The sequence below is a fragment of the Oxyura jamaicensis genome, chromosome 1 (assembly GCF_011077185.1).
Source record: "Oxyura jamaicensis isolate SHBP4307 breed ruddy duck chromosome 1, BPBGC_Ojam_1.0, whole genome shotgun sequence".
Taxonomy (NCBI): Eukaryota; Metazoa; Chordata; class Aves; order Anseriformes; family Anatidae; genus Oxyura; species Oxyura jamaicensis.
Genome location: NC_048893.1, coordinates 159,218,584 through 159,242,365, shown reverse-complemented (window position 1 = coordinate 159,242,365; position 23,782 = coordinate 159,218,584). Strand labels below are relative to the sequence as shown.

Sequence of the window (23,782 nt, the reverse complement as noted above, 5' to 3'; positions counted from 1 at the left end):
AGGTCATAAAGCACGCGGGTGTGGAGACGCTTTATGGGTTTTAGGAGACATTTATGGGTTTTAGGAGACATTTATGGGGTTTTGGAGACATTTAAGGGGAAAGAGGTATGGAAATGGCGGCAGCTTGCCCCCCTCTTGTCAGTGTTTCGAACTGTGGGCACACCAGCCCAACGGCTTAACACATAGGGAGACGCCAACTGAAGACACCCCTAGGCGGTGCCCTGCTGCCTGTAGGGGCAGCACACTCCCCTATCCGAGCCCGGCCGCGTTTTGGGGCGGCCACAACCCCACAGAGCCGCCCCGCAGCCCCCTCGCCACCCAACCGCTCCCACAGCGGTCGCAGCTCCGCGCAGGCGCAGACGGGGCGGTGCGCTGCGCTCCGTCACGGAGGCGGGGCGGGGCCGGGGCTCCGAGCGCTCCGCCCCTGGAGGGGGCAGGGCCGCGCTGTGCCGGGGCGGCGGCGGCGGCTCTGGCGGGGCGGGGAAGGGAAGGGGACAGGGACGGGGGAGGACCGGCACGGGAAGGGAAGGGAAAGGAAGGGCCGGGCCGGGCCGGTGGGGTCGGAGGAGCGGCCAGCATGGAGCACCACCAGCCCGCCAGCCGATACCGAGTGGTGAGCGCCTTGTCCCCGGTGGGAGGGGGGCAGTCCTTTCCCCACCCTTTATATTTTATTTTTAACTTAATTAATTATTTTTTTTCACCCTATTTTCTCGTCCGTCTCTCGCTTGGAGGCAGGGGGCTGTGGATCGCAGGCGGGTGACCTTCAGGCGTTACACTCCATAAGGGTTTGCCGCCTGCCTGAGCTTCTGGCACCGCCTGCTTTATTTTTATTTGTATTGTTGTTATTTTTTCTTGCAGTTACTGCTTTATGGTAAAACTGTGGGTTTAGTCTCCGGTTATACCCGTCCAGAACCCTGTGATTCTGTACCCACCTCGTTTAATATCGGTTCCACTCAATATAAAAGGTTGTTGGTTGAAAAAGAGGATGTGAGCACAGTCAGTGTCCCCCAAAGTTTCAATTTAATCCCTCAGTTCCTTCTGCTTTAGGGCTTTGGTATGTACATAACTTATACTATGAAAGCCTGAAATCTCTGCTCATAATTCCTGTTTCTTCTATGATCGTTCACCCAAGTGCTGAATTTATCGTACGGTTTTGTTTTTGTTTTGTTTCTTCTTTTTTACATCCTGAATATTGAAAACAATGTCGACAGAAGTCATCACGTCTACTTCTGTGTATACATTGTATGTCGAAGCTGCTTTACACATTTCTCTGGGCATAAACATTGCCTCTGGGTTGCAAGTGATAAGCTTGCTTTACGTTTTATGTAGAAATAAATGCTGCTGTCTATATTCAGGTTCCTAAGTCATGACGTACAAAAACGGAGCAGCAAATACCTTGTTACAGGTTTGGCATATTTCTGTTGAGAGCTTGGCAAGCAGTGTGGGAGGTTTCTATATGCTCTTGGATGATGGTACGCTGGGACTGTCGTAGAGCTGACGAGCAGACCCAGCAGCCTGTGACTTCTGAGGAGCAGCGTGTGCCTTCCATACAGCAGCGGGTCCCAAAGCGCTTTGTGGGTCAGTGCTTCTCTTCCTGTGCCACATGACCATAATTTAGCTAAAGTCAGCAAAAGTCTTGAAGTCATTCCTTCCTTTTTTTGCAAAGGAGAATGGGAAGGCTGTTAAAAAAAAAAAAAAAAAAAATGTCTCTTGACAGCATTCAAACGCTGTATCCTCCCCAAGGCCTAAAATAACCCGGGTATATTTTAAAAATTTAAAATAATAATAATAATTCTGTTACTCAAAGGAGTAGAATAGAACACAGGAGGATGGAACAAAGAAATAATTTGCCTCTAGTATTTTAAGTTATATCTGGAACTTCCAGCTGTGATGCTGATGCCTTGGTGTGGCCTTCTGAAAGGGCTAATCTTAATGTTAGATGGTAGGTGTTAGTCCATTCTGTTCCCTCTGTGTGTTAAATTTTGTGGCCAGTTTATGTCACTGAGGTTTTGTTAGAGTAGTGTCTCTGAAGCCTTCACAATTACAGCATGTTAAGTTCCATTGAATTTATTGTAAGTCATAATGAAAGTGAAATTTTAATCTCTAATGTATTCTGGAGTATAAAATACCTTCCTAATTCCTATCCCATAGTTAAGACCACATTGTTTCATCTTCTCTCCATTATATCTGACTGCTAGACATTGAGATTTTTGTAATACTTACAAAAGTCAGAGAATGGAAGGAACCAAGCAATTGCAGATGTACTTAATTAGCACCTGATTATTCACGCTTGTGATCTTAAGTGTTATGAGGTATTTGCTTATCTGATGTCTGTGGTGGGTAGTAGGCAGTAGATTATTGCAGATTTTACGCTCATGTCCTAATCCTTGAGGACAAAATATAGTAGTGAAATACTACTTAACGTGGCTAATACTTCATTGGTTTTGTGTGTGTACCATTTCCTAGTGCTAAGCTTATGAAATCTGACCAGTTCTAATATGTTCACTCTATGTCCTTTACTTTTTCCCTTTGTGACTAATAGCAAGAACTTTTTTTTTCCCAGTTCTGCCTTTACTTCTGATTTATTTTTTTCCCCTCTATTCAGTGCAAGTTCTCTTCTAAATAATAACAATTATTGGCTTACGTTTCTGTTCATAGCAGTGACAGTAGGACTTCAGTGAAGTTGAAGGAGCCATCTCACTGCTGTCTCTTCTTTTTTTGTGGCTTCTTTAAAGAAGTTAAAAGGCTTTAAGAATTATGGGCACTTGAATTTTAAGCTTTTGTACCACAAGACACTTCTAGCACTTCTTATGAGATAAAATATCTGATCATAAATTTAGCCCTCATTTTTTCTTTTCCTTTTTTTTTTTTTTTCCTCACAGAAACACTACTAATGCTTCATTCTGCATCCTATTCTTTCTTTTGCATCTGTATTTTATTTAAAAAAGCATTTTAAAAATGTTGAAACGATGCAACTGTTAAAAAGCTGCTGTTTGGAATTGCAGTAAAGTAAGTGTTGTAAACTAAGAGTGGGCAGTAAATCAGCATTACGTAACTATCTGCCGCAGGCATGTGTGACTTGTATTGCTCTCTGCCCCTCCTTTTTTGTCCTCCCTTTATAGGGCAAAAAGACAACTAATTGATGGGTAAGAACTTGTCATGCTTTCCTGCAGGAATATGACATCAGAAATAAATCAGCCAATCTTTGTTGTCTTGCTTTATTTCCTTTTTTTTTTTTTTTCCCTTCTTAGTCACTTACATACTGTAATTCTGTGGGTAAGTGACTTAAAACTTCAATTCAGGCATAATCAGTTCAGTTGTTTTCCTTTCTCCTTGTTGTCTTTTTTTTTTGTTGTTGTTTGCTTATTTTCTTCCCCTGTTCCTCTCATTATTAGACAAGCGGAGTGAGGCATCAACTCTGATTAAAAATTCTTCAGTGATCACTTTCCTGATTCTTAACTTCTTGCTCTTTGTCATCTGACTTTAATTTGTGCACTGCTATCTTGCTGTCTGAAATGCTTGCTCATAGTCCAACTTGTTTGCAGAAAAAGATGACTCGAATGATGTTTTGTGAATCTCTACTGAAGCAAAGCAAAAGAAAGGCAGCTGTTTTCTGCAGTGCGTAAAACCGAGTGAGCAACTCAGTCCTAAAGCTTGTGATTGCCTTTTTTTTCCGTGAAATGTGGTTTTCCAGGTAACTGAGTCATGAGAGAAGACTTCAAATACACGAGTGATCTACGTGCATAAAACCCATCAAAAACTGCAGAATTTGTATTCTGAACTGCTTAAAAATTATAACTCCCCCCAGATGTTTCCTAATTAAAGCTTTAGGTTTTTCTGGGATCAGGTAGCCAGCAATCTTTGATTTATATGGGAGGTCAGGTCTATATAGGTGAGTGGTAAAATGGCTAAGTAGGTAGAGCCAGAAGCAGCTGTCCACATGGATGTCAGTTTAGCTGTCGCTGGACTTGCCAGTGCCACTGGAGCACCTGGAGTTTGGTGGGGTTCGGGAATGCTGCTGTGGTTTGTGAGTGATGTGTGATGCAAGACACCCAAGACCTCAGACTGCTGTTGTATGGCACTACACGGGATTAAAGGAACTGATTTTTTTTTTATAGGTGTGCAAATCTTATATAAGTGTGAAGTTGTGCATGCTTTTTAGGAACACGATGAAGAAATGAAAGTTGCTGCTATAAATACTTCATTCCAGTTAATTCCCCTACATAGTGGTATACGTTGTGAATAGTTTTAAAACTATCTCAGATAACGCTTAATATTCTGCATCTCTTCTGTGGTGAGTTCTGCCAGCTGCCCCCCATGCTGCTCTCTTACTCCCCCTCCTTGGCAAGGCAGGGGGATGGGAAATACAGGAAAATAGGATGAGATACCTCATGGACGAAGGTAAGGACGGGGAGATCACTCACCAGTTACTGTCATGGGCAAAACAAACTTGATTTGGGGAAGACTAATTTATTGCCAATTAATAAGAGTAGAGCAGTGAGAAATAAAGAGAAAATGAAAACTACATTCCCTCTACCCCTGTTCTTCCTAGGCTCAACTTCAATATTAACTCTTCTACCAATTTTACCAGCCCCAAGTGGCACAGGGGCATGGGGGCTGCAGTCAGCCCATAGTGCTTTGTCACTGCCACTCCTTCATCCTCTTTCTTCTCTTCTCCTGCTCCAGTGTGGGGTCCCTCCTGTAGGATACAGGTCCTTGAAGAACTGCTCCCACACGGCTCCGTCCCCCAGAAGCAAACTGCTCCAGCTCGGGTCCCCCACGGGCGGCAGCTCCCCCCAGGCCTCCTGCTCCTGTGTGGGCTCCTCTCCACGGGCTGCAGCTCCGGCCCGGGGCCTGCTCCTGCGGGGGCTCTCCATGGGCCGCGGCCTCCTCCAGGCCACATCCACCTGCTCCACCGGGGGCTCGTCCACGGGCTGCAGCGTGGAGATCTGCTCCGTGTGGGACCCATGGGCTGCAGGGGGACAGCCTGCTCCACCGGGGACCTCACCATGGGCAGCTTTCGCCAGTGGTGGGTCCCTTTTGGAGCTGGCTGGAACTGGCCCTCTCTGACTTGAGGAAGAGGGGTGCAGCTCCCAATCTCTTAGAGAAACCACCCCTGCGCCTGCCTGCTATCAGAACATTGCCACATAAACTGTCCATCTTAACTCCATTGTCATTGACTCTTTCCTCCCACAATGTTATCTAGCTGAACCTTAATCAAAGACAAATGGTCTTTGTAGGTCTTACATAAACATGAAAGTCAGCCTGCACAGGAAATGTGCTCAGCGGAAATTTTCCCCTTCCTTTCTTTTCATGGGACTAAATAGTGATCGGCAAATAAATAAAACCAAACACTGATTATTCTGCATCTTTAAAATGAGAACTCTAGCCTATATCTAACATATTTATTGTATTTGGAGCACTCTTATGTAATTGGTATTACTGAACAGATCGAGCTAGCTTATTTTAGGGAGATTTCTGTTGCTTTCCACAGATCTGATGGTGAAGTCAGACCTGGAGATAAGATGCTGCACTTAAGAGATTCATTTTATGGTACTGAAGAATATTGAGTAAAGATGCATTAAATGATAAGCTTTGCTGTTGCTTGCCTATGACAGTTAAGCTGGCACTTCCAGGGATACAAACCTCATTCATTGAAGATGAAGTTTTTTCAGTGCACCTTACTTGTGGACTTGAAGCTCATAGTGTGGACCTTTTTATAGTTTAGAAGGACTAATGAGGATCTACTGAAACGAGGTGGATTACTCTTTTAAAGAATGGGCTGTCTTTGCATCTCAGATATTTTTGTGATTTAATAATAAACACTTAAAATTTTGAATATTTCTGTTAACATTTTTATCTGTGACAAATTTGTCTATTAAAGAGTGTGTATTTTCTTGAAAGAATAGCTTAATGTTTTTATAAACTTCCTCTATTTTTTGAGGAATCTTGTCACAAATGAAGATGAAAATTTATTAATGCTTAAGTGTGTTTTCAGATACAGTAGTGATGCAGTGAATGTTTAAAAAGTAGTATGTTTTACACTTTTTAACTTTTCAGTTATGTTTTTGAATGCTTTCTGTTTCATATGAAACAAGGAGCTAAACCTCAAATCTCTCTGTGCTCCTCTCAAGTCAAGGAGATGAGGTGTCTGATATTTTACAAGGAGACAGAAAGTATACCTATTAAGCAGGATGCTCTGACTTGGTGTGCTGGTTTTGGATCCCGTTTTGGAGGACCACAGCTTTAATACCCAGCTCTGTGTTTGATTCAGAGGAAGAAGCCCTGTCTCACTCATGGAGCAGGAGTGGCTGCAGCTACAATAGCTTGCTGCTGCTTTGTGTGGGCGCAGGTTGTGGCATGTGGGCAGCTTCCTGTCTTTTTGGTGGGGGCGTGAGGGGAAGTAAGGTGGTTTTTATCAGCCCCGTGTACAAGTTGGATTAGTTGTATAGGGCACCAGTATTACCGTACTGAGCAAAATGAGTAATGTAAACTGGTAAAATGTACCTGGGTTGTTCCACTCATGTCTTTCTCCAAAAGGCATAAATTTAGGGTTAAGTCTGAGCAAGAGATAGGCATGGAGGAAAGGATGGGAATATCACTGTCCGTTCTGGTGCAGCATGCTGTTGGCTTGTGAAAGTTGTGGGGTGTGCCTGCCCTAAGATGTGACATTAAGCTGTGTAATGGAAAAGGAAATCTTCAGGCTGTCATGAGTACCTGACACACCTAGGAAGTCTTGTAACTCTGTTAAATAGTAATAAAAGGCAGAAGTTTGGTAACAGGAAGAAAATGCTTTCAAAAAACATGGTTCTCAGCAGAAGACACCTGTAATGTGGCCACGCTCGATCTGTTCAGATCTGCGACTTTAAAAAAGAGGAACCTGAAGCACTCTTTGCATGAAAAATGAAGTAGGAAGTACATTAGGAGAGCATCAGAAACCTAGTACGTCGAAAGTGCTGTGTTAATGCAAAATTTTAGTACAAGTCTTCCAGGTGGGGTGAAAATGAGGCACTTAACAGAAATGCCTAATTCTAGGCTATTTTTGAAACATTATTCCCAATAATAGTGTTGACAAAACAAGGAAGTATATATCATCAGTAGAACTGGTAGTATGTATCATCTAACCTAACTTCTTGGGACCTAATCCATAGTTTTCTGTTGTAGATTTGATCATTGAGTTGAGTTCCATAGCCTCCAAACCTCCTTCTAGACTTAAGGTGCTTAAGCTGGTTTGGAAAGGGGAATGATGAAATGGGCACATACCATCACACCCACAGTGTGTGAATAGGTTTCACGCTGAGAAGAAAAGTAATCTGAAGAGGAGGTGGGCAAAAAAGAATGGAAAAAAATGGCAACTTTTTAGCTTGGAGAGGCACTGCCAATGCTTCCTACTGAAGCTGAACTATTGTACAGCCAAGACTGTGGGTTTGAGCTGCCTCAGGCTTAGGTCTCCCACTTCCTGGACAAGTACTGTAACAGCTAGCATATTTTAATAAAATGGGCACCCCCTTTGCCAGCTGTGTTTTTAATGAAAATGACTAACTTCTTCTGTTTTGTGCTGAAGTCATTTCTGACTTGCACAGCCAGGGCTCACAGATGTCAGTATGTGGATGCCTTATGGCTTTGAGACTTATAATGAAAGTGGAAAATATATTTCCATTTTAACTGTTCATTCCACTTAAGCATCATTTCCATTATCATAGGCTAAGATTAGCCTAAAACAGGAACAGTCTAACTTACTTTTCAATCGCTCTGTAACCAAAGCATCATAGGATATCCTGAGTTGGAAAGGACCCATGATGATCACTGAATCCAACTCCAATTAGATATTGAGCCACCCCCCACAACCTCATCCCTGACTGTGCCTCATTCAGCTGGGTTTGGAAAGGACAGGATGATTTAGAAAACAGGCCTCAAAACTTTGGTGTAGACACAACAAAATCCGGTCAATATCTTGTATGTTACTTTTTTGTTTGTTTGTAACACCACTTTTCATTTTCTTCAGTTACTGTTGGTGTGCTTGGCAGAGGTTTGTCATATTCCTACTTGTAAAACGTGGCCTCCCAGGAATAAAAAGAGAGGAGAAATTTTGGTCTCTGACTATGGTGTAGTAGTTAACAAACAAAATTCATCCATTTTAGCTTTGAAGAATATTTTACCTTTTGGCACTAAACCTGTTAATGTTGGCTAACTGTAAGAGGGGTCAGAATCAAGTTCTTGCTGTATATGTAGCCTGAATCAATGAACCTGTTTTTTCTTTTCCTTGCTTAATTTGAAAAGGTTATGAAGGTTATGTAGAGCAGCCTCGAAGAAAAGCTCATGATAGCTGATACTGTAAACATTATCCTATCTCCTTATTGCAGAAATAACCTTTTCATTTTTGCAAAGTAGCATAAGCTTGCATTTAAACCTTGCTCTGGTAATGCTTAGTGTGGTTAACACTTCTCATTTTTGTGACGTGAGGAATGCCTTAGATAAAGCACAAGACAGAATAACAATGTTGGGTATTACTGAGGCCAGTTGTGCAGTTGATTGTGGTATTTTGAATCTTTTGTCCTTTTGGAATTTAAAGGAAACAGTACCGAAGGTATTTTTAAGGAATGCACTAAAGCATTAAGATTTTCTTAGTCAAAGTTCTAACATTGGGGTCACAACTTAGGCTTGCACCAAACGCAATTAGAAAAAATAATATTGTAAGCTGTTTACTATTAAAAACCTATTCCAAATCCTAGAATGAGAGAGCGTAATTCAGACAAATGAGTAGGCTGCTAAAGCCCTGCAGTGTTGGTCTACAGCTGGTGATGAGCATCGTTCCCTGTTCCTTCCCTGTACCTCAGGGTCTGCTATTTTTATATACCTACTGTGGTTCAGAGGTAGCATTAGTTTGGTCATTTGCTACTCTCTGAACAGATGAGCTTACTCCTAGACTGTTATGGTGCTTTGTTTTGTTGATGTTTAGCTATCTTACAGTTAAAAATTTGACCTGCAGGAAAGTACCTGCTTCCAGTTGTGTGCATCATCTAACAATTGAGGGGCCCAGAGAATTGTCCTTTGGGCCACGTATTATGTATACTTGTTTTCAAACACTTAGTTGATGCTCTAGCTCTTTCTAACAATAGGGCTGGAAAACTCAGTACTATCTGTTGAGACATAAAAATGCATTCATTTGAGAAAGGGTCTAAAGGTCATTGTTGTTGTGAGTTCTGTTTGTTTTATTAAAGCTGTGTGTCCCATAGTGGATGGAGAAGGATAAGACCACAAATCAAAGTGAGGATTTCTTCAGTAGAGCCCTTGCTTCTGAATGTAATGCATAGAAAATATGTTCAGGTCATGTTGTGATCTGTATGGGTTTTTTAACCTGTTGTAACATCTGTCTCTATTTTTTCTCTAATCATTTAGTTTACTGCTATCTTAAATTGATGAGCTCGAATACTCCATTTTCCTGTTTCTAAGAAAAGGAACTATGCTCAAAAAGTCACATGTGATTGACCTGCTTATAAGAATAGAGTGAGTTAGTTTTTACTCACTTGATAGTTTTTTTTTATTTGTTTGTTATTTAATTAATATTTTCGTTTTGGAGCTAATTGTAGCATTGAGTAGGAAACTGTTCCTTCATGACTACCTTTTTCAAATACAGAAGTAAGAAAACCTCAGTGTTGCCAAAAATGTTGAGACACTTTAAGTTTTTTCTTAGTTCTACTCCAGAATTTTCAAGGACACATAATTACCTGTGATATAAGAGGCATAAACTGGAGTCTTTTTTTTTTCTGTCTAACTTTGGTCATGGATTTAAGGTGAGATGTTATTCTCTTCTTGCAGTGCAGTTACCATGATATTTCTCCAAGAGAGAAAACAAAACCAAAAAAGACAAACCAAAACAACAATAACAACAACAAAACTTTTTCCTTATCCTTCCCCCTGTAAAATGAATTTGCCATTTTTAGCATCCTCCTGCACTGTCCTTGTTAGGAAGCTGTGTGTGAGCTGTTCTACTGTTCTTTGACTTTTAAGTTACAGTAATACCCAGCTTTTTGAATCAACACTGATTATTTTTCAGCACAAATGAATGCAAGCTAAAATGGAAGCTGGAACTAGCTGTTGAATATTGAATTTGCTATTGGTGAAAGCCCTGTCTATTTCCCAATTTGACGTTGTTGTTGTTGTTTTTTAAACAATTTTACAGCTTACATGTGTTGTATGTGTAAAATGACCAGAATATCCTTTATGAACAGTTTCTATAAAGCTGCAGGTACGTCAAGATGTGTCTCTTTCGATTTGCGATTTCTGGAGCTGTTGCTGATAGTTTGCTGGAGCTGTTGGTTAGTGGCAGCTGCCAACAAATCCTGGCGGAACATTGGCCATGACCATGGAAGATACTGAGAATGAAAAGAAGGCTCATTGTATGAAACCTGGGAACTGCCCAGATGCTCAGTACCATACGCACTTGGGGATTCTCACAAGAAGAGCCTAGTGGAGCTACAGCAGGCAAAGGGAGCCTTCTGAACAGTGCAATCTAAAATTGGGGTGGGAGTTGGAAGGGACTGGCGCTTGCAAGGTCAGCAAGGCTAAACAATTGTAGAGTTGTTACTCACCCCTGAAAATGCTGAACTTTGGTTTAAATCACAGGAAATAAGGCTACATGAAGAGAAATGAATATATGGAGTTTGTTAATACATGGGATCATTGAGGCAGATACTATTAGCAGATTCAAGAATGTAAATTCATGCACATCAAATCCATAACAGATGCTAAATGAATGAAGCAGAGATGTACCATTTACCAGCCATAATATAAAAGCTGGGAATGTTAGAGAAGTTTGAGGAAAACTGTTGGCAAATAAGTGATTAACGTTTTTGTGTGCTTTCCACGCATCTCCTGATTGTTGTGCTGGAGACAGAACATTTCCTTAGACTGACCTCTGGTCTGAATAATACTTTTTTTTTTTTTTTTTTTTTTAAACCAATGAGTCTGTACGTTAGATATTCATTTTGAACGAGAAAGTGTTCAAGGAAGAGAGCCTTGTTTTATACTTTTTTTTTAATAGAGTTTAAACTAGTTCCTGAAGCTGTTCTTGAGACATCATTTGATAAACAGAAGGCTAGGTGGTACATGGTGATCTTTTTAGTAACTAGAGTTACTAGTTACAATTTCTTACTGTGCATAGGCTTTGGAGTAAGCTTTTACAAACTTCTCTTTTAGAAATATTTTTACATTAATGGAAAAAAGATTTGAAAAGGAATAATTTGGTAATTTGGAAGATTCAACAGGCTAGATCCCTAGAAGTGACTAAAATTGTTTAACAGCTTCCTAAGTTAAGTTCCTATAAAACATTTTCAGTGTCTGTGGCTCACCTTAGTTTAACACGGGTGTCTAACTTTGGCAGAAAAGCCATCCTGTTGCAACATATTTTTCAACAATATTCAGTATAAATCTCTTCGGATTCTTTTCAGTAGAAGTTTGCCGACAGAGGTTGCGGGTTTCCATGGTACCTAATCCTTATTTAGCAGACACATTTGGTATTTTTACACAGCTGTGGAATGGCAGCAATGGACTTCTGTTCTGCGTTTCTGCTTTTACTGCAGATTTTACACCTTTGACCTCAAAATATGTTGACTACTGTTGAAAACTTTCTGCAGAGATGTATTGTTTTAAAAAATGACGACAGACAAAAAGGCAACAAAAAAACGCCACTCCACTATCATGACTGTCACTGGATCTCAGCATGTGATAGCGGAGACTTGCCAAGTGATGGGATGGTGGAGGAAAGAAATTTATGATCTGTGTGCTTGGGAGTGCTGATTAAGTTTGATCAGTTAGTTTTAGATAAATACCAAAGAATTAAAAGCAAAGGCTAGCTGGAAGTTGTTGGACTTCAGTGTTTTACCAGAATGTATTGAAGTGCCTTATCTTCATCGCTTTGGGGTTTGGTATTTATTAGAAGACTTTCATCTTCAGAGACTTCCAGTTTTCTAGAGTTCTGTGGCTGTGGTCAGTATTGCATGTTTCAGGAGAGATCGCATATGATGATGATGGACTACAAGAAGCTTGCTTCCTAAGTAGCTGGGAAGTTGTCAGTCCACTCTGCCTGAGTTCCTGTTGGGCTGGTGTTACAACAGGAACTTGGGGGAAAAGGCATCATTTTGTTGTAAGCTATGAAAACCTGTACTTAAAAGGAAGCTAGTAACTTAAAATGCAATGACATGTGCTTCGCCCCCCTAATATTATTCTATTTTAAAAAATTGTGAAAGATTTCTTCCAAATGCTCTTGTGGATTTTTATTCTCCTCCTAAGAAAACAAGAGCAGTTCTTCAGTGGAAGGATTTATTTGTCTCTTCTGCTCTTGTATTTCTTGTCTAAGAGTATTTACAGATTATTGGTTGTATTTTTGATTGTTCAGTGGCTTTTAGTAACCTAAATGAGGGTTGATTGATCTTAACACTTGAATGACACTTCTAGGTTAATGGTATGGTTTTTATGTTTATTTTTTTTTTCTAAAAATAAGAAAGCAGTAGGCTATAGTGTGAACTGGTAAGACCATAATGTCATTCAGAAACAAGAGAGATAGGGAAGTTGAGCTAAAAACTCTCCTGAATCTACTGCCGAAGTGTTGGAATACTTGTTAGGCACTGCAGAGGCAATCTTAAGATGTGTCCTTCCCTGCAGCACCAGCAGCTGTAGTAAGTGGATATTTTTGGTTGACCTTTCGGCATGGTCTGAAACTTGCTCTAGAAAACTACAAGTGTGGAAGTGTTAACTTCTACAAAGTGACAAAGACGAGCCTCTGCTGCTGAGAGTGTTGTTTTTCATGGAGGAGGTGTACCAGTTGACTGGCTTAGCACGCAAAGGTTGAATTTGCATGATCTAGTTAGGTTGTTTCCATGCTTTCACTTAAAGCATATCATAAGGTTCAATGTTTCAGAGTTTCTATGCATCGTATTCATTTTAATACAACAAACGCATAAACTGATCAGTGTGAGGTCAAAACTGGAGGAGCCAAGCTTCCTGGAAAATGTAATATCATGGGAAAGGCTAGAAAGGAGGACAAATTAAAGTACTTACAATTGAAAATTGCTGGTGAGAATTCTGGTCTTCAATGTCCCAGGCAGAACCATTACTACTAAAACTTATGCAAAAGCTTACCTAAAAGTCAGGTTGTGTCAAGATGAGCTGGTCATAAAGGTATAAAAAAAGACAGAAGAAGCAAGCTAGCTAGATCTTTTTTTTTTTTTTTTTTTTTTTTTTTGTCTGTGGCAGCATCTTCTGGATAATTTTATGCTACAGTAAAGAAATTTTATAAATAGCATGGAAGTAGCTTATATTTTTAGACAAGGTTTTTATACCGCTTGTAATGCGCTGTTGAAATTATGTTGCAACAATTTGACAACTGAACTTCTGCAAATCGTGTTTTTTTAAAATGGAAGTCAGAATCATCTAGGTTGGAAGAGACCTCCAAGATCATCTAGTCCAACCTCTGACCTAACACTACCAAGTCCTCCACTAAACCATATCCCTAAGCTCTGCATCTAAACGTCTTTTGAAGACCTCCAGGGATGGTGACTCAACCACTTCCCTGGGCAGCCTATTCCAGTGACTAACAACCCGTTCAGTAAAGAAGTTCTTCCTAAGATCCAACCTAAACCTCCCCTGGCACAACTTTAGCCCATTCCCCCTCATCCTGTCACCAGGCACGTGGGAAAATAGACCAACCGCCACCTCGCTACAGCCTCCTTTAAGGTACCTGTAAAGTGCTATAATGTCGCCCCTGAGCCTCCTTTTCTCCAGGCTGAACAATCCCAGCTCCCTCAGCAGCTCCTTGTAAGACATGTTCTCCAGGCCCTTCACCAGCTTTGTTGCCCTTCTCTGGACTTGCTCAAGCACCTCGATGTCCTTTTACGACTTCTGAAAGAATGTGCAGAAAATTAGTTACACAAACATCACTCAGTATTTCTGGTATGTTAAACTATCAGTGTGAATAGAGCTGGCACGTGCTACTTTATCTACATTATCAGAAAACATTGTTCTAATCTTGTTCAAGTAGTATACATGTGGCATTAGATGTCGTCATATGATATCTTTTTCCTGTGCCCTTTTTAAAATTTAGAGTACCTTAATAACTTGCCTATATTGCCCCTCTTCTACAAATCAGTCAATGCGTTATATATGCATTGACTGGAGTAATGGATTTATACTGAAGGAGGGTAGATTTAGATTAGATGCAAATGAAGAAATTTCCTACTCTTAGGGTGGCACTGGCATATGTTGCCCAGGGAAGCTGTGGATGCCCCATCCCTGGGGGTGTTCAAGGTCAGGTTGCTTGGGGCTTTGAGCAACCTGGTCTGGTGGGAGGTGTCCCTGCCTATGGCAGGGGGATTAGAGCTAGGTGAACTTAGAGCTAGGTGAAGGTCCTTTCCAACCCAAACTGTTCTATGAAATGAAGCAAAATGTTTATCCCGCCCAGCAAAGCTTTGTAGGTCAGAGAATATCACTGTTTGCAGGCAAAAGAAAAGTGTAAGCAGAGAGTGAGGTGTTTTATTTATTTATTTAAATGATTAAAGAGTAAAAATATCCATGCCTGTCCCCTCAGGAAGGACCCTATGCCAAGCACTTTCTCCTGGTTCATGTTCTCCATAGTGTATATGTAGATTTTAGGTATCAGATCAGATTACTTTGAAAATAACTACACAAACAAAATAGAGGACTTAAGGAAAAGAGAAGATGCAGCACTTAAGTAAGTGATTTATAATAAAAAATAAATGCTAAAATAGCTGTATTTTCCAAAATATTTTTATGCTGGAATATCTGTCCCTGATTTTTAGCTTTTTCTGGAATGAAATAATGAATTACAGTTCTATAGACATTTTCTGCAAAATAAACTGAAAGTGTATTTTTCTTCAGGTGACTTTTACCATGTGTTTTTTCCTACATTGCAGATATTCTCTGGTAGTCTCCATGAGATTTTGAGTGTTTGTCAGAAAAAACATTCCTGCTGTATCTGGCTTTGAATTTTAGTTGTGCTAAGACAGATACATCGTGCAATGTATCTGCTAAGACAGATAAACTACAGGCTGAAGAGTCAGATATACTGTAGTTCAAGGGCTGTGAAAGGGAGTTTTCAAGGGAGTTGAAATACTTATGCATATAGTTTAAGAGAAATGTAAGTCTATTAACAATTATTCCCTTTTTTAATTGTAAAGCTTCTGGTCAGCCAGATACACTGCATATAAACCAAGATTTAAGGGAATCTGCTTTAGATTATATGAAAATGAATTTCTAGACAGCTAACTATTGCTAGGTATGGGCAACTAAACTACATTTGCAAAGGAAAACATTTTTGCAGAAGAAAGTTTGATACAGAAGTAACAGGAAAAAATGTCTTTGCATCCCACTTTTAAAATGCTGCGATGAGGGCAGGGGAAGGTGGTAGCTTGCAGTTGCTTGTAGTTTAAAAGGTCCTAGCAATTTTTTTTTTTTTTTTTTTTTTTTTTTTTTTTTTTTTTTCTGTCATCTTGGCAAATGCAGTTGTATTGCTTACAACTATATAATGGTGGTGGTGGGGGTTGAACTGTAATCTGTAATTTCCCCTTATTCCTTTAATGAAAAAGACAGGCAAAAATAATCTTACTGTTGGGAAACTTTTAAGGTCTAATTTCTCAGTATTTAACATGAAAAGTGAAGAAGGTGATGTTTAAGTACGTAGCTTAAGTAATACCTTGTAACAGACTTTTTCTGTTCCCTTCTGAGTGTTTTTAGCCTGGTTTCTATGGAAATGAAACCAATGCAGTGTGTCAGGCCTCTTCTTCCCCTGTCTCCAAAAATAGCTTCTAAATTTACCAGCCAGTATAAGCCAAAATTAAACAGGAAGGGGGAGGTTCGAAGGGAGTTGGGCTCCTACAGGTTGCCAGCAAACTGGTGACTCCACAGAGGAGGATCAGCGCCCTGTGAAGACAAGGCAGGTAAAGGTGGTTGTACCATCCTGCCATGCAGCACGTCTACCCTCTTGGCATAGACAGAACTTCCAGCTTGCCAGAGCAAGCTATGCTTTTTGGTTTATTTTTTTTCCGTTGGAGTCTGAGGAGAGCAGAAGAGCTGAAGTTACTGCCTTGAGGAGAGAGTAGGAGTCAAGACTTGAACCAGCACTAACAAAAGCTAGCCTCTGCTCATGGGACAATTAGCATTTATTACTCTAGCTGTAAATACTCAAGCTTCTTAAGCCACTTCCTGCGATTTTAATGCTGGGGTATCCTGTAAGGAATGTTGTGATTGTTTTACTGCAATAGGATAACCTTTATACACTTGAGAATTTCTGAAAGCTCTATAGAGTAAAATAAAAGACAGGATAAATAGAAATACTTAGTCCCTGAATGAGTCATACTAAACAAAAATCAGAACTGTGCCTTCTCAATGCTCTAAAAGGCATAACAGGACTCCTTTGTATAAAGCCTGTAGTATGGAGTTTCTCTGTTTCCTAATTGCACTTGCTACAATTGAATGACTCATTAACACTGTGAGGTGAAGAAGTCTTAGGTTGGGAGAATAATATGCACCTAATGTTACCTCCATAATTTGTGGCTGTTAATAAACTTCAAATAACCTGGAGAAAGGTAGCTTTCAAGAAACCAAGCAGAAGAGACAAAATTAATTTCCTCAGTAATGTCAGAGTGGGTATTGAGCAGTGACGTGCTCCTTGACCAATAGGTGCTGTGAATCTTTGTAGAATAGTCACAGCACAAGTGGTTTATTGGCAGGAGGAAAAAAGCTGTTATTGAAACAGACAGCAAGAGGAAAGGAGGAACGAAGCTAACAGACAGAAATACATTAACTAGGCTTTGCTTCTTCCCCTGTTCATAGACCAGATTGTTGCAGTGAGGTAGTCAGAACTACGCACGCACCCTAGATACCATTTGTGTTTGGTGTACATTAATGCAAAAAGCCAGAATTTTTCTATTTGTCTCATTGCTAGTAAAATGACAATTTTATTTAAAAGTAGTTTTGTTAGCTATATCAATTTCAATACCATATTATCCTTGTGAATGATTTTACTTAACATAGAACCATGATGTTTTTATCTCTCAGGATATTTCTTTGACCTGCTTGACCTTCCTAGAATCAAGTATCTTGTCTTCTCACATGCTTTCTGTATCTCTAAATACATTAGGTTGTTTTGAAGTGGTTTTCTTTTTTCAGGCCTTAACTACTATAAATAGCTTTATATATTTCTCAGTTTACTGCTTTTTCTGGATCACTGATTAGACATTAAATGACCTGACTGCTCAGTACCCAGAGACCTTCAATAACCTCTATCAGTTCTATTCAAGGTGACCTCTCTTTAATAGCATGTGCTTGTGTGTATTGTGCGTGCTTGTGTGTATATGCAATTATATAGGTTTATGTATATGTCTGTTATATACAGACAAAACCTTTCCTCTTTAAGATATAGTTCTTTGAATGCGGTATTTGGAAGGACTTGAAAAAGGCTTTAGCAAGTAACTTGACCACTTTTTCAAATTTGACACATTTAAAAACGATAGCGTAGAAACTGTATGAAAATTTCATGAAGTTGTTCTGTCACAGTAACTTTTTTGAAGTATTTTTTGTTTGCCCTTGACATCTTTTCAATTTACCTGTCTTTAGTTGAAATGTCTTATTTGCTTGAAATTCCTTCTGTTATCACTAGTTCATCATTGAAAGAAAAGCACAGAATTTATAACCTGCAGAATTTAGATATACTCTGGATATACAATAATTTTTGTAAGAATATAATGCTACTTAATAAAATTTGTTTAGCATTCTTATTTTCCAATAATCTGATTACGCTTTGCCCAATATAAAAGTAATGATATATTCTTAGTATTTTTTTTGTTATTGCTAGGACAATAATATTCTGTACGATGTTCTTAGAAACTATCAAAGTTATAGAATTCTTGCTTTGGGTATGTTCAATTTATTCACCTGACTTGGTGTGTTTTAAATATGAATGCCTCAGTAGTCATCATACAGGCATCTTGTAGTTCACACTAGTGTGAACACCAGTATGTACTAATACTTTTTTTGTATCAAGCTTGTACTCTTCCTTCTTAGTTTGATTCTAAACGCTATTAATTCAGCTAACATAATCAAAAACACCTCAAAGAAAACACGTTGATTGATGGATCTGAATTGTATTGTCTTAGCCAACATGCTTGCTTATCACAATTCTCTGTTCTCTGTAAGCTTAACTGGACATGTCCCTTTAGAACTACATTTTAAATAGCAAGTATACCAGCAATATAAAGTTTTATAGGAAAGGATTCTTTCTAGAAGGTAGCAAATGTAGAATGTTTTGGAAAGTCTTAAAATTTGAGTGGAGAAGCTCTCTAATGAGACGCAAGAATATAAGAATTACTCTTATACAAATACTGTTATTTCTTGATTTCCTCTAGATTGTTACAGTAAAAATAGCTTGATCATCTGTTGTATTTTAAAATCCGTTAATATATTTTATGAACATATTTAAGAAGAGTGTTTAATAGTTTCAAAATACCAATGGAATAGAAAGTATTTTAAACTTAGCATTCTCCCAGTAGAAAACATCAGAAATGCAGATTCGTAAAATTCTGTGAATGTCACAGAGCAGAAGTGACATATGGGGGGAGAAGGGGAGCAGTTAAGATTACTTTTGGCTGTTTACTTTAAAAGTACTTAACTGGACTTAAGTAGTCATGTGCTGTTTGCATAAATATTTTCTTTGGTTTGGTGGAAGAGCAATTTTCTCTTTTTGATCACAGTCCTGGAAGTGTTATGTGGTTGTGTAAAGAATTGCCTGAACTTTGTGTGTTTTTCTTTTAAGCTTCACAATGAGGATGACCCACCAGAGTCTTCAGCCGCTGAGCAGTCTTCCACTTCTACAGAGACTACACAGACTCCTCAGACAGCAGCCATATCTGAAGCAGATACTTCCCCACCACCTTACTGTAGCATAGCCGTAGAAGCAGCTGCAACTTCAGGTATTTTTCCTTACATAACAGCTTGTCAGAGAGGAGTGTGTATGAATCAGCACTTGGTTCAGAGTGGTACGGTGCTGCAGTATTTTTTCTATGCGCACAATTGCAGCAAAAAGCTAAGCTTTCATGCACAGCCCTTTGTCCAGTTTGTTCAGAAGCACGCTTCTAAATTGCACTGATTCTTCCAAATTGCTAAATGGATGTTCATTAATTAGTGTAATGATTAGCTTTTATTTAAGTCTGCCTGTAGTTCAGTTCCACATTTAATCTACGTATTTGAGTAGTGCTTCATTATTAGACCTCATTAGCAATTTTCATTGCCTGTTTAACACCCCTCCACTCCCCTGTCAAACCTAAGACTTCTTAAAAATATGTGCCATGTTTGGTAAAAATATTGCCTTGAAAAAGATGCATTTTCCTTTAAAGACTCATCATAAAACTTCTTGTGGAAAATTAGAAGCAGGACTTTTTCCCCATTTATTCACTACTCCTTTTCTGATGAGGCTGTGACTTTCCTTTAGGGTATAGCAGACTTAACAGCAGGCAACATCAAAGTCACCGTTTCAGCAAAGATGCCTGGATTTGCATCTCCCATGTGCCGAGTAAATGTTTCGGAATTAATCTGTGACCTAATTCTTTAACGTTGATTAAAGAAGCAATTTCCTATTCCTGCTTTTTCAGACAGTGTTTGCAAGTGTAACATGTAGCTGTGCTGAATTAGCCCTACGTGTAACGTTTTTGTAGTGTGCTGACATACTTTTGCCATGTGACCTGTGCTGACAAATCTTCCCCATGTAAGCAATCTTGTGCAAACTATTGCTGGCTGTAGGCAGACGCCTGAGGTATTTTAAATAGATTTATTCACTTCCTTAGTGGTTCTATGCTATATTTACTTTGTTATTTTGATAAGTAACAATAAAGTCTGTGGTTCATTTTGGTATAAGGAACATTCTTAAAATAATATGATGAAACTGAAAATCTGGAGAAAATTAATTTCATGGAGCAACTGGAGTTAGCACCAGGACCTTGCTAATAACAATATATTGTGATTATTAATATTAAATAACTAATTGATTTAATGTTGAAAATTAAAAGCTTTTTTAAGATGTTTATTTGCATGTCTCCTCTGCTTTTATAAAAAAGACTGGTTGGAACACCTAGAGATATAATTAAGCTCATGAATTTTTTTCATAAACTGTTTGCTTCTAGCAGCATCTATTTTGAGGTTTCTGCCTTGAGTAGCAACTAAGAGAACCATTAATATGTTTACCACTTAATTGTATAAAAATACATTTTTTAAAAATTTGTAAGAACTTAAATCCCAACTATCATCAATTTCAGACTCGTGAAAATATGCACTTTAAAGCTCAGTAGTTTTATGCACATAAAGCTTATTATTCTTGACGTCTTTCTGGTTTAAAAATGCATAACCTCTTTATTTTGAACAGAAACACACAATGAATTTTACCCTGTACCACCTCCATACAGTGTAGCTACCTCTCTTCCTACATACGATGAAGCAGAGAAGGCCAAAGCTGCAGCAATGGCAGCTGCTGCAGCAGAAGTTGCTCAACGAGTAAGTGATGTAGTTCTTTATTTCAACTTTGTGAAACCTAATGCTACTCTAATTGTTTATAGTAATTGGGATTGTATTATGGCCTATTTATTAAAAATAATGGTGAACAGATGATTTCAGATATTTTGTATATTTTTTATAGATTAAGTTCACTGTACTATGGAAAGTGTATAGTATTCACTCTGTTCTGAAGCGTAACAGCTGGCTAAACACTTTTTGAAAGCCAAATATTGCCCTGTTTTAATAATTAATTCATTATCTTGTCACCTTTTAAATATCCACTATTAATGTTACTTTCTAAAGTGATTGCTAATGCTGAGCGTTTCAGATGGTTTAAAACAAAAATTTAACTAGTAAAGAAGGTAGAGCTTTGGAGAGGAAGGGGATTCCAAGAGTCTGGAAGGGTTAAAATACCAAACATCAGAGATCTTCCAAAAGGAAAAATCCCTGCTACTTGTTTTTCATTAAAGCTTTAATACTGAAGTTTGAAGGAATGTTCCAAGTAACCCTGACTGTTCAGGCTGAGGGAATTGGGGTTGTTCAGCCTGGAGAATGACAGAAGGCTCTAGAAGATCTTACAGCAACATTCCAGTACCTAAAGGGGGCCTACAGGAAAGCTGGGGAGGGACTCTTTGTCAGGGATAGGATGAGGAGGAATGGCTTCTACCTGAAAGAGTAGATTTAGGTTAGATATAAGGAAGAAATTATTTACTCAGAGGGTGGTGAGGCACTGGCACAGGTTGTCCAGAGAAGCTGTGGATGCCCCAGGCTGGATGGAGCTTTGGGCAACCTGGTTTTGTGGGAGGTGTTCCTGCCCATGGCAAGGCAGTTGGTATTAGCTGATCTATAGAATTCCTTCCAACTCAACCCATTCTATGACTTAAAAATAAAATAAATAAATAAAATCATGCAGCACAAGTTATAGTAAACAGTAAATGAATAGGTATATAACCAGTGTTTTTAATTTTTTATGAACTAACATTATAAAGAATGCAGTGTTCAAAGTAAAACCAAAAATTCGATACCTGCAATTAATGTTAAATGTTAGTTTTGTAAATAATTGATTTTTTTCTTTCTTCTTGTATCCAAAATTTTGGAAGGTAGAAATTCTGCTATTTGATAGGATTGGCCATAATATACTGTATTTAATTTAGGCTTCCAGTGCTTTCACTAGAAATCCCCACTTTGAGATCACGATGATTTGAGATGAATTTTAAGGTGGTTCCTCACCACCTCAGATGGATTTTAAAGTGGTGCTTCACCACCCTCTGAGAATAGGTTGCCCAGAGAGGTTGTGGATACCCCATTCCTTCAAGACCAGATTAGATGAAGCCCTGGGCAACCTGGTCTAGTGAGTGGCATCTCTGCCTATGACGGGCATTGGAACTAGATGATATTTGAGGTTTTTTCCAACCCAAGCTATTCTATGATTTTATGATTCTAAAATCTTACTGACCAGGTTGTAGCTGTCTGGGCACATTGTGCCTGTGAATGGAAAAAAAAAAATTACTCACACAGGTGAAGTCGGTTTCTTCCTTGACTGCCATGCAGTATATACAGCTAAAGTATATGCAGCTAAATTTAAAATGTGTTTGTGTAACATCACCAGTGGATGTGTTGTACAAGTCTGTTTTACTAAATGTAGCAGTGAATCTGGAATATTTTCATGGTTACTTGCCAAATTCCTGCTGGTGCTTGGTGATCTTGTAACCTTTTAATCCATGCTTCTGTTAGAGTAATTATATTGCCTGTTGTTACTGCTTGTAATATAATATAAGTACAATTTATGATGAAATATCGGTCTGAAAGAAACCCTTAGTCTGAAATTACAAGCTTTTAAATTCAAAACATTAGCAACCAAAACCTTAAATTTAAGGGTACTGTTACCAGGCCTATGACACTTCAGATGGGGCACGTGCAACTTTCTTGCAAGATTCCTGTTGCTTTTAACTTTGTACATCTGGAACCCTATGGAATGAAAGCTTTAGACTTAAATGCAATTGTCCTTGACCTGAATTTCATTGGAAAAAAAACCTCAGGCTGGGATTCAGCCAATTCTAAGAATAGAGTTAAGCAAAAATAATAGTTTTTAAACTGTATTCTTAAGCCTTTTTATTTTGGAGCACTTGAATTCTCACATGTTTAGGTCACTGTGTCAGAAACATCTTTTGCTCATTCTCAGAAAATCTGCCTGGCTTTGGCCAAATTCAGTTATTGAAAAAATGAGTTTCCATAGTACATGCATACAGCTTTAAGTTTAATACATTTGTGGAGATTGTCGTCCATGAACAAGTTCAGACTGCTAATGGCTCTGAAGGAGATGGGACTGCAGATGTTTTGTCACTAGAGAGAATTTGCAGATATCTTGTATCAGAACAGGATTATCAGGCTAAAAGTAAATGCATCGTATGACTGCTCATGACTACTTTTGGTGAAAACACTTGAACTGTGAGTTTCTGGTGTGCTGTGAAATAGTTTTATTATTCTTGGCCTTTGATCAGTACATAACCACGAGGTTATTTGTATTAGGTAGAAGGGTAAAAGGACAAAGACTGAGTCTCTAAAGCTTACAGCTTACATGTTTTGTGAAGAGTAGTCTGGTTTTGGTTGGTCAAAGAGGTAACTAACTTAGTGAACACAGGCAGGGTGAGGGAGGATGGATCTAAGTCAAAATGAGAAAAGGCAAAGCTGAATGGAGAGCATTGGTATGTAAGGAGCACAGAGCGATCTTAATGAGAAGCAAGAGGGAAAAGAATAAACTGGGATTGGTGGAGAAAGGAAACCAAGTGAAGGCAAAATGTGGTACTGGAAAAGCAACTGAAGTGGGTGAGTGAGAAAAAGGATATAAGAATGGAGAAGGAACACTGGTAAGATAATGTTGCTTTGTGAGGAGGCACTTCTGGAGCTGAGGAAGGGAAATGACTGTATTTGGAAAATGTGAACATAGTAAAAAAAAAAAAAAAAAAAAAGTGAGTAAAATGATTGAGCAGTCAATCAGTAAAGAAAGAATTGCCAAGACAGAAGGACAGTAAGTAAAATGGAGTTGAGGAGGAATCTAGATTTTAGGAGTAGGAGAGTAGGTTATGGTGACAAAGGGATAAATGAACTTTTGCATGAAGCCTGTCAGTATACATGCTTTTCCAAAACACACAGAAGAATTCAGGAAGTGCTTACACTTAAGTGGAATTTATAAGAATTTCACCTACTTATGAAAAATGGGTAGGAA

At 38.9% G+C, this 23,782-nt stretch overlaps 1 protein-coding gene across 2 annotated transcripts in view; it reads left to right on the top strand.

Moving 5' to 3' along the window:
* Window positions 1-452: 452 nt before the first annotated feature.
* The window catches only part of NDFIP2 (Nedd4 family interacting protein 2), a 46,425-nt gene continuing 23,095 nt past the window's right edge, over window positions 453-23,782 (top strand). For both annotated transcript variants that reach the window (XM_035319855.1, XM_035319848.1), the window contains exons 1-3: window positions 453-613; window positions 18,827-18,983; window positions 20,429-20,556. In XM_035319855.1, the coding sequence (XP_035175746.1) occupies window positions 578-613; window positions 18,827-18,983; window positions 20,429-20,556 (321 nt within the window). In that variant the 5' untranslated portion in view covers window positions 453-577. The remainder of the gene's footprint in view (window positions 614-18,826; window positions 18,984-20,428; window positions 20,557-23,782) is intronic.